The sequence below is a fragment of the Belonocnema kinseyi genome, chromosome 8 (assembly GCF_010883055.1).
Source record: "Belonocnema kinseyi isolate 2016_QV_RU_SX_M_011 chromosome 8, B_treatae_v1, whole genome shotgun sequence".
NCBI lineage: Eukaryota > Metazoa > Arthropoda > Insecta > Hymenoptera > Cynipidae > Belonocnema > Belonocnema kinseyi.
In genome coordinates, this window is record NC_046664.1 from 92,855,888 (window position 1) to 92,878,456 (window position 22,569).

Sequence of the window (22,569 nt, forward strand, 5' to 3'; positions counted from 1 at the left end):
AATGGTCGCGACCGCTCTCGCCCAGCTCCCCTGAGAAACAGACAGAGAGAGTTTGGTGTGATTTTATTTCAAGTCGAAAAAATTACTAACTCTTCAATTGTTATTCGTTTATTAAAACCTTGTTTTTGTGAACTTTTTTAGAAAAATAATTTTATTTCTTTGGCTTTTTTCATATCTTGTAGCGCTTTGACAAAAAAAAACACGTGAATTTTTGTTTTTTAGACAAAAAAATACTCTTTTCTCGCCAAGAGGCAAGTGCAGTTTTAACCTGAAAAAAATCAAGAGAGCAAAAACAATGTAATTTTGAATAAACTAACATTGGATATTTTAAGAAAAACCACCGTCATTTTGTCTCTTTTAAACTTTTTAAAATTTACTGACAGATTTCGAAAGTGGACGAGAAATTATATCAGAATCAAAGAGAAAAGTATAAGTAATTATATTATATTTAGAAATATCCTAATTTCAATAAAAATTGGGATTATTTTGTGATAAACTGCGTTTTAATTTTTTTATTTTAAATACTCATAGCATTGCCAAAGTAATTTTGTTGGAAAATAGGTAAGGTATGTATTGTCACATACCCTCTAAAAACCAACAAATTTTAGTGAGAAATATTTCTATGACTTAAACAGAGATTGGCTGCATTATATAAAATAAGTTTTGTCAACTAAATCAATGTACAACTTGGGAAAATCCCATCTACATGATTCACTGCAGTCACTGTAATCAGATACAGTCAGACGGAGTCGAGAGCAGTCAGTCAATTCTGCTATAAGCTTTATGTTATTGTTTATACAATTAATTATTGTTTTATTTTAATTTCCTTCGAATTAAGTATGGATGGTTTAGATCTTTTTTTTGGCGCAGCAATAATAAAATTTAAATGATAAAAATTTATTTATTATTAAATTCTTCATGTTGTTACAATTTTTATCATGATTATATCATAAAAAAGTACGTTCACTAATGCAAATTATGATTCCAGTTTCAATATTTTCTCCGAAAAACATGTATGATGATGAAGTGCTATATTTTAGGTAATTTATCATAATTAAAATAATAAAAACATTACTTTAGTTAACTTTGTACAGTTAGTAAAATTTATTTGTAAGCATTTGTATAATGAAAAATTTAAGACAAGCCAATTTTGAAATTGACGAAAAAGCTTAAATTGACGAATTGATCAAACGTCTGGAATCAAAGAGCTGGAATTAACTATTTGACAAGGATATTTAGCGCTTCATCACGGCAACACACCCGACATCTTTTCTTTAGAAGACGCATCAGAATAGATGAAGACCAAAGATTACCTGCGAGGCTCGAGGCGAGGCTTAACATTATTGCGTTAAACGTTTAACAGTAGTGAAAGATACTGCTGAAACAGGTGTTAAATTAAATCGGATTTTAACTGATTGATAACGATGAATAATTATCAAAATCATTACTTACTACAAGTAGTAGTAAAAAATTACAGAAAACAGTTTGCAGATATTAGAAAAAAAACAATGTCTCTGGCCAAAAAATAATATTTTTTACCAGCATTGTAATTCGACTGCGTATAAAATGGATTCAGATTATATTTCGTTATAGCATTTCAAAGTCTTTTATAACTATCAAGCTGACACTGAAAGACACGAAAAATGTATATTAATATATATTTACCAAAATAATTCTATGTGTTATATTTTATGTAATTGATCCATATTTTTTAATAGAAAGCTGTTTAAACGAATAAAAATTGTTTAAACAATGACGTGACGTTTTTAATAGACTTTACTACTCGTCGAAATCATTCAATATTATGTTTTATTTAGAAAATAAAATTTTAAAAGTATTTTTGGAAAAATAATTATTTGAACAGATTATATTTGCTTAAACAATTTAAAAAAGGTTAATATTTTCTCTCTGTAGACTGCACGGAGAGAAATTTCGGGAGATTAATTGACGGTACTGCTCCTTGATTTTATCACGCTTTGGCGCGAAAACTAAGATTTTGGAACCCCTGATTTTAAAGCATAGGTTTCAGAGGTTCAGAGATTTGGCCACGCTCTTTCGTTTTCAGATCTCGACTTCTATGCTTTTAGATCATAGAGTCCGAGATTTTAAAGCACGTAAATATTGTAGCTCTAAAATCACGCGCTTCCGTGAATTGATCTCTAGAAATTTCTCTCCGTGTATACAGTCAGATAAATAATTATATGTATTCTACTTTATTTAATTTTTTTTAATTTATAGGGAAAAAACTGCTTGAGCAAATATAAATTAGTTGAAAAATAGAGATTTGTTAAATATTAGAAGAAATCTATCAAAATTATGTAATTATTCAACAAAAAGTAGCATAGGATACCAATTTGAGAAAAAAATGGACATCTCTGGCTCAATGTTTAGAAAGATTGTAAATAATCAATAATTAATTGTATAAATAATTACATAATGTCTTTAAAAAAGTTCACTCCTCTTAACAATGACATATTCTATTACATTTCTATAAGAAAATACGATTATTTTTTACATTCTTGGAAATAAATAACTGTTTAAATAAGTTACATTTATGTAAACAATTAAACATTGTTTAAAGAGTCAGGGAAAATATATAAATTGTCTAATAGTAATTACTTGTTTATACGCGATGGTATTAGCAGATAGGTTGCGAAAGGATGTTGAGGGGAAAGGAATATTGCCGGAGACGCAGGCTGGCTTTAGAGAGAGAAGGAGCACTATTGACAATATTTACGTCTTGCAACACATGGTGGATAGAGAATTAACCAAAAAGGGTGCCAAAGTGTACGCGTTTATTGTAGATCTAAAGAGCGCGTTCCCGTCAGTGGATAGGGGGAGATTGTGGGAGGCAATGGAAGAGAGGGGAGTGAAGAGGAGCCTGATCGAGAGGGTAAGGGAGGTATATGAGGAGACGAAAGATAAGGTGGTAGGAGGGGAGGGAATCTCTGAGGGATTCTGGATGGATAGGGGGTTGAGGCAAGGGTGCCCGCTTAGCCCAACGCTTTTTGCAATTTTGATCGCGGATATGGAAAGTAAGCTAGCGGCCGGAGTGGTAGGAGGAGTCAGGATATGGTCATTCGCATATGCAGATGACATAGTGCTGTTGGCAAAGAGCGAAGAGGCTTTAAAGGAAATGATAAAGAGGTTGAGACGTTACTTGAACAAGAATAGGTTAATGTTAAATGCGAACAAGTCGAAGGTTATGGTGTTCAGGAAAGGAGGTGGGAGAGATTGGGGAGGGGAGAGGAAGTGGAAGTGGAAGGGAAAAGCGGTACAGGAGGGGAAAGAGTTTGTGTACCTGGGCTTCCTGTTTCTAAGAAATGGGGGAGTGGATGGTCATATAAAAGAGAGAGAGTGAGAAGGGTAAATGTGGTGATGAGGCAGGTGTGGGGGCTGGGAAAGAGATTGTTCGCAGATGATTTTGAAAGGAGAATGAAATTGTTTGATTCGCTAGTGATGAGTGTCTTATTTTACGGAGTGGAGGTGTGGGGTTGGAAGGTAAGTGAGGAGGTAAATAGGGTACAGAAGAGGTATGTAAAGTGGATACTGGGGTTGGCAAGGAATAGGCCAAACTATATTGTCAGGAGGGAGACAGCAAGAACGAGTTTAGGAGTTATAACAGGGAGTCGAGCGTGTTAATATGAGAAGAAATTTTTGGAAGAGGGGCGAAGTAAATTGGTTAGGGAGTGTTAGCGGGAAAGGGAAAGGTATTTTAGAACGAATGGATTGCAGATGGATGAAGTTAGCAGAATGCACGAGGAAGGTAGGAAGGTATATGAGTTGGTTCAAAAGAATGGCATGGAGAAAGAGAAGGCCGAAGGAGTATAGAAAGAATAAGAGAGTCAAGGTATAACGGAAACTATGTGTGGATTATGCTAAGGGAGAGAGCGCAATATTTGTGTAAGAAAGGGGAACAAGGAAGTCAGGAACTTATAGCGAGAATGAGGTGCGGTTGAATGGAGAATTATAATAGGTTCTGGCTTTCTAGAGAGAAGAGAATGTGTTAAATGTGCGGGAAGGGGGATGCAAAATTGGAGCATTGGTTGGAAGAATGTGAAGAGATGGAAAGGAGGGGGATAAGCATGAAGATATTGTTGCATGAAAGGGGTGACAAAAGGGCAGTAGCATGGGTGAAGGGGATGTTGGGTAAGATAGAGAAGAAGAGAAGGAAGGAGGAAGAGGAATGGAGAAGGAAAGATTGTAAATAGGAAAGGAAGTAGATGTAAGAGAAATGTAAATATTGTGAATAGTAGTTAAGTATTAGGTGTTAGCCGCGAAGACAGAGGCTGGTAATGCGAGGCATAGCGACAAAAGAGCGAAATGCATGCGAGGCGAGGCGCAGAGAGGAAGTTTAGGCTATAGGAGCGATCGGATTAGTTATAAGGTGTATATGGATAGTACTTTGTGAGACGCAGTTGTAAGAAAATTCTGTAAACAAAATGGAAGTGTAAGCAAGTCAATTTTTTAAGGCCAGCAGGCCGAAAAATAAACGTTTATCTATCTAGTAATTACTTGTATGAAATTGGCGATATAAACTGTTAAAAAATAATAATACGTAAAAATGTAGTGTTTTTTTCTTTTTGTGACATATTTGGGGCATTGCAGGGGGGGGGGCAAGGGCTTAAAATAAAAGTTATTTGTAAAAGTTTCATTTCGTAGACAGTCCTCTTCAATCCCTAAAAAACGTGGCACATTTCAATGAATCCCCGGGACCATGAGTTAAATTTTTCGAAAATCCAACATTTTCCCATGTTAATCAAATGTGATTTTTAAATGCCCGGTGGCACGTGTTAATACAGTGGAACTCTGAGACTAGGTCGTTGTTCGGGCTGAAGTAGGTGGGGAATTACTTAGAAAAAGAGCCTTTTTGTAGAAAACGCTTTTATTTGTTCACGCCTGAATGACCGCCGCTAACCCCGCGCACCTGCTTTTACTCCTACTTTTGCGTCGCGGCGCCAATTCTCGGAAGAACTGTACCAGGGAGCATGCGTGGATTACTGAATTTAGCATAGAGGTAACATGGGCAGTGCCCCGGGCGGCAAATTCCGAAGGGCAGGAAATTTGAAACAGAATTTTTCTTTAATTCCAAAAAATTAAATTAAATTAAAAGAATGGCATTTTATTATCACGAATCGATTGAATGTTAATGAGTTGTTTTTCCGCGGCTATATTGTATCCTGAACTACCTAACTCGAGTGCCTGTGGATGTAAATGTTCTTATCTGAAAACAAAAGTTGTACAGTTTACGTGCATTCTTGTGAATTTTCAGTAACTAATTATTTGAATTAAACAAGAATTGTTTTTAATTAGTTAGTAAAATTTAGACAAAGAAAGTCATTAGTTCGCAAAAAAGGCGGCACTTATGTTATCCGCCCGGAGCGACAAATTCTTAACTGCGCCCCTATCAGGAGGCTTTTTCTCTAGTGTTCACTGTATTTGAATTTTGAGCAAAGAAAATCACGGATTCCTTCCTGCTGGAAATGAAAAGTGGGGGGGGGCATGCCCTGTAGATCAAAAAGCGTTTTTTGAATCACCCTAGTATACACGTTGTTCCAAAACTCCCTAATTTTTCCCTGGCAAATGATATTCGAAGACCATATAAACCTTAATCTTGTTACATTTTTAACATAGAATCTTTTATAAACAGAATAAAACAATTTCAAACATAAAATTTCACTAACTGACCAACCCATGGAGAATTTATCTAAAAAATATCGTATACTCTAAATTATCAAAAACAAAAAGTACTTCGACACTCTCCCTTTAATATGTGAATTTTTCTCCGACGAGAGTTCCACCAAGGGGTAGAAAAAGAAAACAACATCTATTCTTTTTAATCAAATTAGAAAAATGTAATGGAAGCGTTTTAGGAATTAAAAAATGAAGGAAAATGCAAAAGAAAGAATAGAAAGATAGAGAGGAATGTCACTTTGAAAACGAAAAACCTACTCCTTTTAATCGATCAGTTATTACAAAAACGAATAGAAACTATTCATGTGCACATATTTTGTGGACAAATTATAGAGAATTAAAATAATCGAAAATAAAACATCTAACTATGGAATTAAAAATTACCTTGACAAAAAAATAGAAATTGCCGAACTTATGTTGCACATGAAGGAAGAGAATCTATGCAAGTGTACATATTTTGTAGACATATTATTAGGAATTATATAAGTCGAAAATACAGCATGTAAGTATGGGATTAAAAATAACCATTTGAGGTGTGTCTACTGATCAGATTAAGAGGAATTAAAAAAGTATAAAATACAACATGTAAGTATGGGATTAAAAATAACCATGAGAGGTGTGTCCACTGATCGGATTAAGAGGAATTAAAAAAGTATAAAATACAGCATTTAAGTATGGGATTAAAAATAACCATGAGAGATGTGTCCACTGATCGGATTAAGAGGAATTAAAAAAGTATAAAATACAGCATTTAAGTATGAGATTAAAAATAACCAAGAGAGGTGCGTCTACTGATCGGATTAAGGCCATGTGAAGAGTGGGTCACGTGACCAGATTCCTACCTTACCGCAACTTTGTTTATTTCCCAATTTATAATCACACGAAATGCCACATCGAGTTGAAAATTTAGGATACTAAACAAGAAACACTAAGAATGGTGGGTCTGGTCCTAAAATTGTATAATTATAAAAAAAGTTTTTTTTTGTAAATATTTTTTTTTGCTTTTGTTATAATTATTAAAGTTTAGGAGCAGACCCATATTTCTTAGTGCTTCTTATTTATTATACCAAACTTTCGACTCGATGTGGCGGTTAGTACGAAAATTAGTTGGGAAACAAGAAAGGTGGCGGTAAGGTAGGAATCTGGTCACGTGACCCACTCGTCACATGGCCTTAAGAGAAATTATAAAAGTAGAAAATATATTCGCCTGCATAGAATACAAGCCAAGTGTCAATCGTTTAGGAAATAAGAAAGAATTGGTTTCAGAAATAAACCTATTATTTCGTTGGGCACTTCTCCCGATGAGAAATTAATAAATTCAACAAAATTAAATAATGATCACTCTTTTGTTTAAATCTGAAAATATTTATTTTTCTCTATTTTTCTTTTTTTACCTGGTCCAATCTCAAAATTCTTGGGCGATGTACTCTAAATTACCTAACGTTTTTAAATCAAAACTTTTCGTACCTACATTCAGAAACTCAATATCTTGTACGATTTTTTTATTGAGAATTGCATTTTATTATTTTTTATTATTTTTATTGTTTCATTTTTATTATTTTATAACCTGCAGCTAAGCCTGGTCCAAGTTTAGGTTAGTGTCATCTTTAAATGATGATTTCGATTTTACAGCATTTGTTTGCGCTCGTTTGAAAATTTTCGAATTTGTTGGTTATATAGTTCTTTCCTGGCTTTACTGCCAACAATTAATTTTAAAAATTAAAATAATTGAAAGTTGTCTTATTTTGAAATAAAGCGCCTTTTTAATTACGCGCATGCGTCAATTCTGGCGCAGAAGTTAGTGCGCAAGAGAAAGGGTCATTGTGCTTTGTGTTGGACAGGTTGGGAAACAACATCTGCAAAGTGTGAACATCTGCGTCAAATGTTCTGCTGTCAAAAATAAAACAAAAAAAACAGAAAAGAAGAAATATGACAGTCTAATAGTTGACGCATATTGTTAACAATAGTGATGATAATTATTGTTTAATCAAGAAGTTACAACCACGTGTGATTGTTAACACCATTTTGATACTTGCAATGATTTCTGAGTGCCCTTCGCTTTGCACTAACAAATTTCTTTGTTTATTTGTTATCAATTTTGCTGAGTAAATTATTATAGTTCTTACTTCGCACCATATTTGATACTCAAAAAGGTAAGTATAATATATCTTTCCATTTAAAGTGTATCGGTCAGAGGTTATGTATACACGTTAAAGTTTTTATATAATGCTAAATTTTGAATTCTTCGTGATTATGATCTAGAACTTCTTTTATTTGACTTACGTCTCTATTAAATAAATGTGTTCAAAACAATTTATTAAGTCCCTAATCTTTAAGTTGTTATCAAACTGAAGGTCAAGTGTAAGCCGAAAAATGGACTCATTTTTATGAAATTATAAGAAAAAGGAATATAATTAAGGCAATTTCTAGACATTTCCGTATGTGGCATAGTTGAATTTTTACCTAAAGATTTTCTGGAAGACTACAAATATTTCTCATTATAGTTATAATCAACAAATTTATTGAGAACTGGATTCACACGATTTTGCTCAGAATAAGCAGGCGATAAATACATTTCACACTATATCCACGAACCTACGCAATTCACCAGTCATTTTCCTTGTTCATTGTTGATGATTTTGTGAATCACTTATCTGTATAAATATGGACAAAACGGATTTTGAACGCCTCATACGTGACAAATCTGAATTTTACGTAATATTGAGGTTTATTAACCCCTTCGTTTGCAGAGAGAATTCGACAAAAAGTGCCCAAAATGGCAGGAAAATTTGTATCCTGGGGTTCTTGGGGTCGCTGAATCCGAATATAGAGTCAAAATTCAGAAATCCAAAATGGCGTATACAATATATATGGCGGACAAAAATACAAAAAACGGCTTAATTTGGATAAATATTGGTACTTACGGGTTTTTGGGTTAGCTGAACCCGAAAGTGAAGTCAAAATTCTGATTCAGCGACCCCAAAAACCCGTAAGTACCAAGATTGATCCAAATCGTGCCGGTTTTTATATTTTCGCACATCATATTGGATCCGCTATTTTGAATTTTAGAATTTTGATTGCAGATTCGGATTCAGCAACCCCGAAAACTCCTGAGTGAGACTTAAATGCAAAATCGGAGTAAGTTAAATGGGGGAAAAAAAGATTGACGCATTTTGCGTCAATGCCAACGAAGGGGTTCATGCTCTCTTTAAATATACGGAACTTCATAATGCAGTTAAATATAAACACCCTTAGAAAAAACTTGAATATGAAACTTTGTAAAACATGTTGAAAATGTGAAAACTGAAGCAGAAGTTGTTTTTCAATATAAAATTGGTAAAGTATAAAATTATATAGCAATTTAAAAAAGAAATATTAGAAAGTGAAAACGTTTTAGTTTAAATGTTCAAAGTGAACTCCTTAAAAAACGGAATATTCAACATTTTAATCGGTTTTGGTTTGTTTAGGCTCCTAAACCAGAGTGTCTAGCTTCCTGGAAATCCTTGAAAACCTGGAAAAGTCCTTGCATTCTTTTTCCCTGGAAACCCCGGGAGAAACCCTTGAATTTTGCTTATTATCCTGGAATTTGTATTCCCTTAAAGAAAAAGTAGGAAAAAGTATTCTACTGAACGAAAAAAGAGGCTAAACCGTTTTTTGGTAGTTTTTACTTGATTCATAATTTTTCATTTTATTTGAAAGCAAAAAACACAACTTTTTAACAATAGATTGTTCATCTTATCACGGTGAAAATTATGATTCTACAGTCGAAGATATTTCAAGATTTCTCATTTATTCTCAATTTTAACACCAATTTCATTTAAATTTCTGTACTCTTATAATTTTTTGTACCCAATCTTTTGGTTGAATATTAATTTTTTAATGAAAGCTTAACTATTCCATTATTGGTTGAAAATTGATAGTTTTTTTGTATAAAATTCATATTACCTGGGTGAAAATGTCAACTATTTTATAAAACATTAGTTGCTTGGGCTGAAAATGAACTTTTTGGTTAAAAATTCACATTTTCTGCTTGGAAATTTATGTTCTTGGGTTGAAAATGGAGCTATTTTTGTTAAAGATTCATCATTTTAATTGAAAATTCATCTATGGTTCAAAATTAAATTATTTCGTTAGCAATACATCTTTTTGGCAGAGAATTAATATGTGCGGTGGAAACTTTAATTTTTTTGTAGAAAATTGGTATTTTTTTTATCAAAAGTTGGCCCATTCGCTTAAAAATTTATTTTCTTAGTTACAGTTTCCTTGTTTAGTTCTAAATTAATTTCAGTTTGACAATGAAGCTAGAATGTTCATTTTTTTAATTTAAATTTATATTTTTACTTGGAGATTGAAAGTTAGGCTGAAAATTCAATTATTTGGTTGAAAATTTATTCTTGAAGTCGAAAATTCAAGTATTTTGTTAAAAACTCATCCTTTTCGGTTGAAAATTCAACGATATTGTTAAATATTCGTTTATTGGGACAGAAAACTCGTCCTTTTCGATTTAAAATTCAAATTTTTTGTTGAAAATGGAACTGTCTTTTCAAATATTCAATTATTTCATTGACAATTTAATTGTTGTTGGTTTAAATTTAATCATTTTGTTTAAAGTTTGATCATTTAGTAGAAAATTGATCTTTTTAGGTTGAAAATTTAACAATTTTGTTAAAAATTCAACGATTTTCTTCAAAATTTAATTATTTTACTAAAAACTAAAAGCGCTTAAAATTTGTATTAACAAATGTCATTACACTGTTGCTAAAGTTGAAAAAATGAGATACTTCTAAATGTTAAATAAAACGAACGAAGAAGCGTTTTTTTAATCATATAATCAGATTTTGGGGGTGTATGAGACATTTCGCATGTGGCACTTTTTTTTATTTCCACTAGACCTACAATCTCTATGTTTAGTGAAAAGTATTTTTCACTGTAAAAGAAAGATGCCTGGAAAAATGTATTTTCTTTGTCCTGAAAACAATTTTTTTCGATAAAAATATGGAACAATACTCGAGGAGTCGTGCAAAAAACCTATGTACCTATATATGTTGCATAGGTGCGCCTACAAATGTTTAATTAATTAAAATAAATTTGAGATTAAAAGGGAAAAAATATATGTTTTTAATTGAGAATACTGCACTTCATAAAAAGAATATACTTTTCATGTTTTCTTTTGTAGTGTAAGATTTACAATGTGCTTTTTTTAAATATTATTTGTAAGGTAAGTTAATACATGCCAATCCGCCACTGCGCTCATAAATTTTACCATATTTCCAAAAGTAATCCCTTGTAATCGAATTTTTAGTCACTCAAGATTTCGGCATATAAGAATATTATTCGACAAGGATGTGCGAGTAGGGTGGCCCTTATTTTTCACTTTACGAATTTCTTGGCTCTCACTCTTACCTCCTCCCAGTTTTGTTGGAATATCCAGAAGAACTCTTCAAATTTGAGTGAAATCGGTTAACGTTTAGGGGTTACGCCTAAACTCTGAAGCTTCCTATTGATTTAACATGGCAAAAAGTAAACTTTTTGCAAATCTAATATTTAAAGCCGATAACATGTTACAAATATTTAAATCTTTCGAAAAATGACAAAAATTAAATATTTAAAACAAAAATAAAGTTTAAACAATTTAAATTTGTTAAAAAATGTATGTAACATGTGTTTCCTGATTTTTTTAGATAAACCATGTACTTGAACAAACACGCATTATTTAAATAATAGTAAAATTATTTGCACTAATTATTTTATTTGTAACCATTGATTAAAGAACTTATATTGTGAAAAAAATACGTTTATTTCGCGACTTATATGGAGAAAACAATAGTTAAAACAAATTAAAATTGTTTTAACAATTGAAAGTTAGTTAACAGATGATTGGATAATCCAAAGTTACCGATTAATAATTACATTTGAAAAAAAAACTTTCAAAAAAAGCGTTAATAAATCGCAATATTACGTGAAATTCAAATTTTACACTTACGTTCGGTTTTCTTTGGGGACCCATCAAAGTGGCTTATAGTCATTCTCTCTTAAAATTTATGAGTGATCCTTATTCTATGACAAGTTTTGAACAATATACTTAAATATGCTGATTTTTTCCCATGTTAAATCAATGAGAAACTTCATGGTTTTGCGCGGCTCCTAAATATTTACCGATCAGACTCGAATTTTGTGATAATTTTTTGGACATCCGATAAAAAACTTGTGAATGAGAGGAGAGAAATTCTAACAGAGACTCCACCAAGTATAAATAAGAACCAACCTTATACGTGAGTCATTCGTTGTCATTTTTTCTAATGAAAAAGTAATTATAGAGGACGTCTTAGATATCTTATCTTTGAACTAATTACTCTTTGTCTCGATAAGCAGCTACGTGTCGACGTTAATTCTATTGATTCCAGTATTCATGTCTCGTCAGATGAGAAATAAAATAATTATCAATTTTATCCCGATATTACATATTCGATCAAATTTTACAATCGGCACGTAAAAGTTATCAGAAGATCGATACGTTTACATCTTTCAAAACAACGATTACAGTTTATAATGTTGCCTGTTTAATTGTGAAATATATTATGATTATAATTCTTCAAAATCAGGTTAGATGTTTGAAATTATCTATAATCTGAACTTGTGGTATCTATTGCTTGAAATTACTCCAAAGTTCATTTTTTGAATCGCTTTGTGTGAGAGGGGTTTCCATTTAGGCCCTAATTTTCCGTTTAAATTCTTTAAAAATCAAATTCACATTTTGTTAAGAGGATTTGTTTAAAATTCATCAATTAAAATTTTAAATAAGTTTGTTAATTTCAAAGAAGATTTGAAAAAATCTTAAATATTAAAAATAGGTGAGCAAGGTGGCACATCTGCGATGCAAATAAAATAAATCGTATATGCCTTGCGGATAAATCATCTGTCACTTTTGCGTATCTTTAAAATGAGACTCAAATAAACTTGAATTCTCGTATATTTTATAAACATCTGTCATGTATATGGCATTGCAAAACGGATATTCAAATAAAAAAATGTTCAAAATAGGTGAAAAATTTCATAAGGCTTCAAAAAGACAGTATTATTTTATAGGTCATTATGCTTGTCTTTTTCTGGCAATTTGATAATAATAATGATATAATTATCGCGGTTAGGCTATTCAAATAGTCAACAAACACAAGGGGCTATCCCTCATTCGGAAAATTTTTCAGGAAAACGGAAAAACCGTTCTTCGACTACGTCGTGGGGTTACCTTTTCAGGAACTTTATTATTTTATTAAAAATAGTGAAATTAAATTTTTTCACTTTCTGAAAAAACTACGACACGTAGGACAGATTGGACAATACGAAAAGTCAAAATAGTGCATTTTTAACATTTGGTGGGTTATCCCCTTATGGTTCCCGACCATTCATTTATCTTGTTTAGTTATCGCAATTAATGGAAAAAGAACTAGTAAATCATTAATACATTTCAAAAAATAAAATTTTTAGTAAAAGATTGTCTTCGTACACATTTTTACATCTTTTTTCTGCTTAGTAACCTGTTCCTGGACATATTCCTATTTCCAAAAGTTTTCAAAAATTAAAAAATTTCTTAAAACTATTATCGTTAATTATAAAAAATATATATGCTTTTCTTGTTTTTATATACTATCCAGTCAGTACTCTCGACTCGTTGTGACCGTACGTCATCAGAAAAACATTAATAATTTCTTAAATATAAAATGTGACTGACTTTTCTTTAATATACTCGGTGACGTTTTACGCATAAAGAGAATTTAATCTCATTGTTGTGTCAAACCGAGAACACGATTTTGTTTGCAATTGTTTAAAGAAAATTGTTATAACTTAAAGAAATTAAGCTTTTACAACAACTTTCATAATTTAACTAAAAAATATTAAGTTTTTAGCTTCATTTAAAAAAATGGTTCAGTTATCTCTATTCGTTCACGAGATATAAATAAATAAAAAATTGAATACGTCAATATTCAATTTGGGATTATTTGCAAAATAAGTGGAATTTTGCAAACAAATTATAGAGGGTAAAAATGTACTTGTACCTACGTCTATCAAAAAACGTAGCCTTCTTAGTAATCTGAGAGAAAGCATTTTTAGGTGGCTCGTTTCACTCATTTTGACCCATGTATTGATTTTAAATAGACGTCGCTTGACAAAAATAACCTGAGACTTGCGGTAGAGCTGGGGGCCCCTCCAGTCTGGAAATTATCGAAATTTCGCGGCCCTTGATATAAGCGAGAATTCACTAAACGTGGACTAGCCGATTCGTATTTTATTATTTTTTTAAAAGAATTTCTCTACTCTCACGAGAGTTTTGTTCGAATCCCCAATCAAAAATTGTCCTTCAAATTTTAGCTAAATCAATTAAAATATAGGGATCAAAGTAAGTTTCCCATTGACTTAACGTGGGAAAAAGTCAGCTTCTTGTAAATTTAACATTTAAATGCGATAACGTGTTAAAAATATTTTTGTTCTTTTCTACTATTGTACTTTTTTTACTATTGTACAGCACCTTGCATAATATTGAAACAGTCACTCAATTCTCATTTACCCGTACATTCGCTTTGCTACCCGTATATATTGATTTTATAGCTTTTAAAAGCCATCCATTGACTCCGTACTCTTTCAAGCAAATGATAACAAAAAATGAATTTTACTATTATTTAAATAAAACATGTTTGCTAATGGATATAGTGTACCTAGAAAAGCAGGAGAACATTTTGTCTTACCAAATTTTAAATAGATTTGAATATTTTTAAGTACTTATTAAGTACTTGTAAGTATTCAAATAAATTTAAATTAGTTAAACAACTTTATTTTGTTCAATTATATTATCATATGAATACAATTTTTCAATTATTTTAATAAATTGCGTCATTGTTACAATTGATTAAAGAATTCATTAATGATCATTTTTTTAACATTCAAAAAGCGTTAATTAACCGCAATGTTGAGTAAAATTCAAATTTGTCACTTATGGGGTGTTCTTGGGGGATTCATAAAGTGGCTTTAATTAATTCCCCCGCAAAATTTATGATTGATTCTTATTCTCTTACGAATTATAAACAAAAAAGTAACGCGGAATTATTTGTAGCACATCATAGCATTTAAATATTAGATTTACAAAAAGCTGACTTTTTCCCATGTTAAATCAATGGGAAACTTCATGGCCTTTGCGCAACTCCTAAATATTAACCGATTCCGTTCAAATTTTGAGATTTTTTGGGGCATTTACATAGTACTCAATTTTTATCATTACAAAAAACAAATAGTTTTGAAAATTGTTTGGAAATGTTGTTCTTTTTTCCAGAATTTTGAGACCATATCAATTTTCCTTTGACTCACTTTCTTAATTTACAACAAATTTAAATTGATATCTCAATTTTTGTGGACGTGAGTTGTTGCAAAAATAATGTCGGTAAAGTAGGAATCGGGGTAAGTATTACACGGTCCTAAGTTTTTTTAAATTCAGTTAAGGGCATGTGATACTTACAGTTTCCTCGGCTTTTTTTCCACAAAAATGAAAATTTTTAAAAACTGAATTCGGAGATGCTATAAAATATCATAACGGTCGTCCCCCGACTCTTTTTTGAGGGATAATAACAAAAAAATTTATTGTGCTAAATAAAAATTTTATGCATATTTATTGTTTTGCGGTTACGGTGTTTTTCATCTCTGCCTTTCCGATAATCTGAAAATTATTTATGAAATAAACTTTTTTGATTGCCTGCAAAAAGGGTTAGTTCCGGGAGATTAGTTACTATGTTTATTTGCAAGTCCAAAGTTTTCGGCCAAAAATATTGTGTAGTTTGGAAGTAACGCACAGTAGAATTGTAACATACATAACCTCCAAATGTACATACGTTTTTAGCAATATCAAAAAATTTTTTGAAAAAAAAACACAAATAAAGTGTGTGGGGACGTCCGTTAGTATGTTTGCTATCATTTCCCAAATTTTTAAGACAAAATATTGATTATTCTAGAAGAAAAGCCGTCGGAACCTAAAACTGGTAAAATCGATACTAATTTCAGATTTTGCTTAATTAAAACTTTTTTGAATTAAACCAAAAAAAAGTGTGTGGGGACGTCCGTTAGCATGGTCGCTATCATGTCCCAAATTTTTAAGACAAAATATTGATTATTAAAGAAAAAAAGCCGTCGGAACCTAAACCTAGTAAAATCAACAATTTTCTAAGTATCACATGCCCTTAAGATCTCAAAATCTGGATGACTGCAATGGTTCAGATCCAAAGTCGTTTGATATGAATGTTCTTTTGAAATGCAGAAAAATAAACGCACTGACAGTTCAAAGATTGGTCCCACTGATGGTCACTACTCCCGCCAATCATATTAGGAAATGACAGTGCTTAAGGTGGGGGAAATTGAGTGGAATATGGAAGTGTTTATCTACTATGTAGAGTTCCTCTTCCCTTCCTCACATTAGGAAAACGTGATCGTTCAATCAGTGAATCGGTGTACCGAGCTACCTTATAAAAGCCTGGTGTCAGTTTTTTATTCTGCTCTCGAAATGTCTGATTCACAAATTCAATTCAACTTTTTTTGAATACTCACACACTTTCTCTCTTTCGCTCTTGCTCTCTCACTCTCTAAACGAGTCTGTAAGTGAAAATTTGATCTTCAATTCTAGACCGAAAATAATTCCTTTTTAAAACCACATCTCCAAACCTTCAAGATATTTAATTTTATTTCTCTATTTACATTTCACAATTGAGTCTTAAAGAAAATTATAAAGAAAATTTTATCAATTCCAATTCAAATTTGATAGGTAGAAACTTTACAAAAAACTCAATACCTTGTAAAATTCTTTCGGAATTTGTAATCAATATTGTTTCGATAACAATAGAGGCTGAACTGCAGTAGTTCTAGAAAAGAGCGATAATTAATTTATAAACCAGGAGAATAGTCATATATTTAAAATTCAATGCGCGAATAATGCAAAATTATCACTTGTAATTCACAGTACTAAACTAAAAATGAAACATGTGTAGTGCGATAATGTGTCTAAGCAAAGTTTGTTTATATAATACGAAAGAAAAGGTTGTGCAGCAGTGATAACTGATAAGTGAAGCTAAGATATTGCGTTTAACTATGAGCGCTACTTAAAAAATTTTACTCTGATGAAAGGAATTACATCTTATTGAAATATAGATTTCGAGGATATGTACCAGACTGTCAGTTAACCAAGTGTTTTAAACCAAGTTACTCATAAAATAATAATTTGAATGAATTTTCCCTGCCCGAAAGACACAAAGTAAATAATGACGAATGTCTGTCTGATACAGAAAATCTATTCGACTTATCAGTTTATGAGTAAGTTTGTTTAGGGGCATGAGCCCAGGCAGTCTTGTGACCAATTTTTATAAACTGCTTATACTCATAAATTTAAATTCGAATTAATTTTCTATACCAGACAGACGTAAAGGAAACAAAGACGAACGTCTGTCTGGCATGAAAAATTCATTCGAGCTAACAGTTTATAAGCATAAACGTTCTTTAGTGCCTATAATTTATTATCTGAAACTTTCAACTCGATATCTCATTTCCTGTAGACTTGGGTTCAACAAAAAAATTTGGTAAAGTAAGAATCTGATAAGTTTGTTGTGCCCTCTAATTGAATTCTAATCTGAGTCTTGATTTAAGTGTAAAATTTTAAAGATTGCTAAATTTAAATATTTTCGTATTTATTGTTTCAGACGCATACTTTTAATCGAAATGGAAAACGATCCTAATAGGACAAATGGGCGCATTGGGCGAGAAATTGAAGAAGAACCTTCATTAGAAACGAAAAGAAATGTTGTGGCAAACGAAGTCACATCCCTTTCCCCTACCAATAATCAAACATATTTTGCAAATGAGAGGATCAAGATTCCAGAGAGAGAACCCGTAAGTTTTTATTAACCCTATTTAAAAAAATTTATTGTGCATTCTTTACTTAATGCAAATTTTGTTTAAAAAGCTTATCAATAGTAAATTCATCCATCTGATTGTTTTTCATAGTTTTTTCTTCGTAATTTTTCTTAAATTTCTATGTATACAACTTAGATGAAAATGGTTAGTTCCATTCGATTTTCATTAATCTGTTAACAGTTTATAACGCATATGACGGCGGATCGAAATTACGCAAAGTTGGCAAATTTTCATGAAATTTCATATATTAAAGTTTGTTGGGTCCCTGAATCCGAATATGGCATCAGAATTCAAAAATTCATAATGGTGGATGAAATATGGCAACGCAAGGTTTTAAAAAATCTAATGAGTTGGAGGGTTTTAATGAAAATTACTAATATAGAGATCTGTACATCCCTAAAAATGAAAATGGGGTCAAAATTCTGAATTGCTGATCCGATATTCAAATCCATTTTCAAAAATTCATTAGAGATTATTATTTATCGCCATGTTTAATCAGCCTTTTAGGAATTTCAAATTTTGACTTCTAAGTCGCATTTAGTGACCAAAATAACCTTCTAATACCAATTATTATCCAAATGCGCCAACTTATAGGATTTTTCAAAATGCTTGTTCGCCATATTGGATCAGCCATTTCGAATGTTGACATTGAATTCGTATTCTTATTCTAAACGCCTGCAGTTTGATTTTTTAATTTTTAACGTTTCTAGATTTCAATTAAAAATGGTTCAACTTTAACCTGCAAAATTGGAAATTGTTCCTTTATAAAACCTTTGTACTTATAATAAGCATAAAGTAATTTAAATTGATAGGAAAACCCTGCATATTGGAACAAATTATGTGTTTAGTGTCTTTATTTACAAAATTGTGTGTAAGATTGAAAAGTAATCTATTTTCTCATGAATAATTTTATGGAAAATAAGCATGAAAAAGATTCACTGTTAAAAAACATGTTTCCAAATTACCTCACTTTTCGGCTCAGCAAAGACAAATATAACGAAATGAATAAAGAGGGCGAAAAAGGGTAAAAGTCAACTAAAACCAACCTCTCACTTTTTCCTTTCCCCGTCTTTTCTAATGTTTCGACTCTAATTTAGACCTTCTCATCTGGGAATATTTATAGGAAAAACGAAGGTATGAAAAATCTATATACCTCAAAAGAAAATATTTCAATAAATTCATATTAACTAAATTTGATTAAATCTAATATAATGAATATCTTTAGTGCGAACATCATTTTTTAAATCAAAAAATTCAATTTACATCAAAGTGAAAAAAAGTTACTTTAACAAATTAATAACTCTATCATATACTTTGTTGAATCTTGAAAGGTCAGTTTTTAAATATTTGACTTTGTTACCTTCTCTTTTTAAAAATAGCATCTCCATGAATTTTCTCTTTCTGATTTCTCTCATGTTAACAAATTTTAATATCATTCCAATTGAAGCCATGCCCATGTGTAATTTTATGCTTTGAAGGACTGAGTGATATCTAGGACTTGTCTAAATTATTTGCATGTTCATCTTTCCTAAGTCTAAGTGCCATTCGTGTCTGCCTTATATTACAATCGTTGCAATTAACCTTGTAAATTACAAATTTTTTGTCTAGCGTTTCGTATCGTTCTTTTCGCAATTTTACAATCATATTTCTCTTAAAATAAACTCTTACGTATAACATGTAAACCTAATGTACACAAAATTGATTTTAAAATCTTGGAAATATACCCAAAATGTGGAAGAACAACAGTTATTATGGTCTTCTGTATTAATTTTATTTTGATTATATATTTATGTTTTTTATATAAATTATTCTGTTTTCACATTTTTTCAATAAAATCAAAAAGATAATAATTAAGAAATATAATGTGTTTGCATAGTTCAATGTTTTATTCATGGAATACTGGATTTGATGATTTAAGGCCTCTATTCATCAAATTTTTAACAAATCTTATCTTGTTTTATAATAGAATCAAAATAAGATAGAAAGATAAAATTATAATACATTTAACACCGTTGTTCTTCCATATTTTGGAAGAATCTCAATGATTTTGAAATCAATGTTGTGTAATATAGGTTTACATACTATATATAGAGTTCCTTTTGAGCGCTCGGCTCAGTATTTGTATGCATCTTCATATTCTGAATTTCCTACGTAATAAAGTGTAATTAAAGATTAAATTGCTCAAAGCTCTGCTGGCTTTAAGCTACACATTCTCATCGGCACACTCGCGCTACGCGCTTAATTTTTAACAAGCATATGTAAATGTATATTTTCAGAATTTCCTTACGATAAAAAACTACAATTCTTTCTTCTGGCAGTCTTGCCTGTCTTCATTGTTATGCTAAAAATAGGATTTCTGTTTCTATATTATTTTTTATGAATAAAACAAAATATTCTACAAGTTTTCTTTAAGATTTTTTACGTATCTTGCGTCTTTTAGCGTAATATTGAAGTTTTCTATTATTGCATATCAGTTTCCACAAGTAAATTGAAAACGAGGAGTGCTGTCAAAAAATGGTTCAATTTATGTCGTAGGAATGTTTGAACGCTGAAATTTCTTTAAAAACTTTTCCTCATAATTTGTGTCCTTAGGCTCAAAATCTGAATTATATATTTTTTGCATAGTATTTCCGATAAATAAAACGGAAATTACCTATTAAAACCTATCAAAAAATAGTTTCGAAAAACTTTGTAGGACCTTTTCAAAAGATATAATTACTTCCTGAGACCTTTTTCTTGTATATTATGGTGTTTGGCTCAACATTTGGATTTTCGACTTATTCATTTTCGACGCGTAAAACCAAAAAAGGAGTCCTATCGATAAATGGTTGACGAAACAAAAATTTGAAGTATTTTGAAGAGCTTCAAATTCGTCTTTTAAGCTTTTTTCACGTATTTGTTGTCATTTGGTGTAAAAAAGGAAAATTCGATTCTTGGATAGCTTTTTGGATGGATATAAACATTGGGCAATGAATGCTGATTAACTTACTCGTTCTTTCTTTTAGGACCTAAAAAAAGTGTGCTAAAGTTCGACTTGATCCCTTCATTTTTTCGAGAGTTATCATGTTTACGGACGGGAGGACAGACAGACAGACGTTATCGCCAAAACTTTATTTTCGGCTTGTGTCATTTGTCCAAAAATGTAATCTTTGTATGCTTATTATTATGTTTTACGAATAATCTACGAAAGATCTACGCATCCTTTCAAGAAGTGATTATTAATAAATAAGTTGTAGAATTTTTTGGGAGTACAATTTTGGTCTGTTCAATTTTTTTCGTATCTTGCATAGTTTGACCAAAAAATGAAATTTTTGGCTTTTCACTGTTTTTTGTGTGCGATCAAAATTTAAATTTTCGGTTTTTCAAGAAGCATTGTTTGGCTTAAAATTTTCTATCTCGTTTGTTTTGGAATTTTGAAAAAGCTATAAACTCTGATAATTTGTTTTTATCCAAAAAAAGTCGTGAAGCTAAATTGTTCGATATTCCGATCACTACAAATAGTCTTGTTACCTTTTGAATTGTTATCAAAATCAGCTAGTTAACAAACTCGATCTTTCTTTTCGGTACCGGAGGCTGTATGCAAAATTGCAACTTAATCCAAATAGTCTTTCAAAAATTATCCGGAATGCAGACGACAACGAAAACAAAGAATATCCGGGGGTTTAAACACGTGGAGATCCGTTTAAAAACTGAGGTGTGAAATTTCTGGTAATTCTAATACTTTCACTTTAAAGTAAAAACAATTCTTTTATATAACCATCATTTCCTCACTGAAGATATTCATTATATCAGACTTAATCAACTTTCAATTAATATCCATCGAAATATTTTCTTTTTAGGTATACCAATTTTTCATACTTTTGAGTTTTTTTCTATAAATAATCCCTGATGAGGTATAAATTGGCCTTGAAACATGTGGGTTTTCTGGTAGTATGAAAAGTACGGAGAAAGGAAAAAGTGAGAGGTTGGTTTTGGTTGAGTTTTTCCTTTTTCCTCCCTCTTTTTTAATTTACTTATTTTTGTCTTGAATGAGCCGAAAAATGAGGTAGTTTCGAAATCTGTTTTTAATGGTGAATTTTTTAATGCTTATTTTGCATAAAATTATATATGATAAAATAGAATACTTTTCAATCTAAAAAAAATATATAATTTATAATTTCTTCTTACCTTTAAGGGTTTAGTATTTAAATTACTAATTTTGAAGATAATTGAACTTCAAATATATTAAAAATATAATTTTACACATACAGAAAATGTGCCTATTTTCTGAATACAAATACTAATTATATTTTCTTTTTCAGGGAGGTTTTAGTTTTAGGACACTATGGGCTTTCACGGGTCCTGGTTTTTTAATGTCCATTGCATATCTAGACCCGGGAAATATTGAGTCAGATTTGCAGTCTGGAAGAGTCGCTGAATACAAGGTAATCTTGATGATAAATCTGCGAAATCTCACTTTATATTAAATTACATACATTTCTGCTCTGAAATGCTAATAAAGCAGTTATGGCAGATTAAGCTTGCACATTGTTGCTCTAAGTAATAACTACTTGCCTCGATTTACATTTCATATCTGCACGACTTTTATTTCATAAAAGAATTATGCAGAATATTTACAATTTAAATTGTACTTTCAGTTATTTTATTTTGTTATTATTGATCATATTTTATAGATTGTAGATCAAACATATTGGTATTTGTAATCAATTAATTATGAAAGTTCGCGTTAAGGTAAAAATCTCGATAGTACGAAGATCTCAATGCGTGTTGAAATTTTGGAATTTTACTGGGAAAATTTAATGATTGTTATGAGGAAAAGTTGTTCGTCGAGATAAATACCAGGTGTATACATATGAAACCGGTATTGCCATTTAGCGGCCAGTAGGCACACTTGTAGGCACTGTCGAAACTTACCATTTGTGCTAATTGGCGTAT

At 31.1% G+C, this 22,569-nt stretch overlaps 1 protein-coding gene across 11 annotated transcripts in view; it reads left to right on the forward strand.

The window, feature by feature from the left end:
• The first annotated feature begins 7,517 nt into the window (after positions 1–7,517).
• LOC117177687 (protein Malvolio) overlaps positions 7,518–22,569 on the forward strand; it is a 31,596-nt gene continuing 16,544 nt past the window's right edge. For 5 of the 11 annotated variants that reach the window (XR_004467736.1, XR_004467737.1, XM_033368543.1 and 2 more), the window contains exons 1-4: positions 16,872–16,898; positions 17,277–17,305; positions 17,421–17,610; positions 21,936–22,058. Coding sequence is in view for 9 of the 11 variants with exons in the window: in XM_033368543.1 (XP_033224434.1) it covers positions 16,887–16,898; positions 17,277–17,305; positions 17,421–17,610; positions 21,936–22,058 (354 nt within the window). In the remaining 2 variants the exon portion in view is untranslated. Of the gene's footprint in view, positions 7,848–12,170; positions 12,297–16,140; positions 16,326–16,871; positions 16,899–17,018; positions 17,038–17,276; positions 17,306–17,420; positions 17,611–21,935; positions 22,059–22,569 lie in introns of those variants that run through there. The other 6 variants (XM_033368537.1, XM_033368539.1, XM_033368538.1 and 3 more) reach the window with 6 other exon arrangements.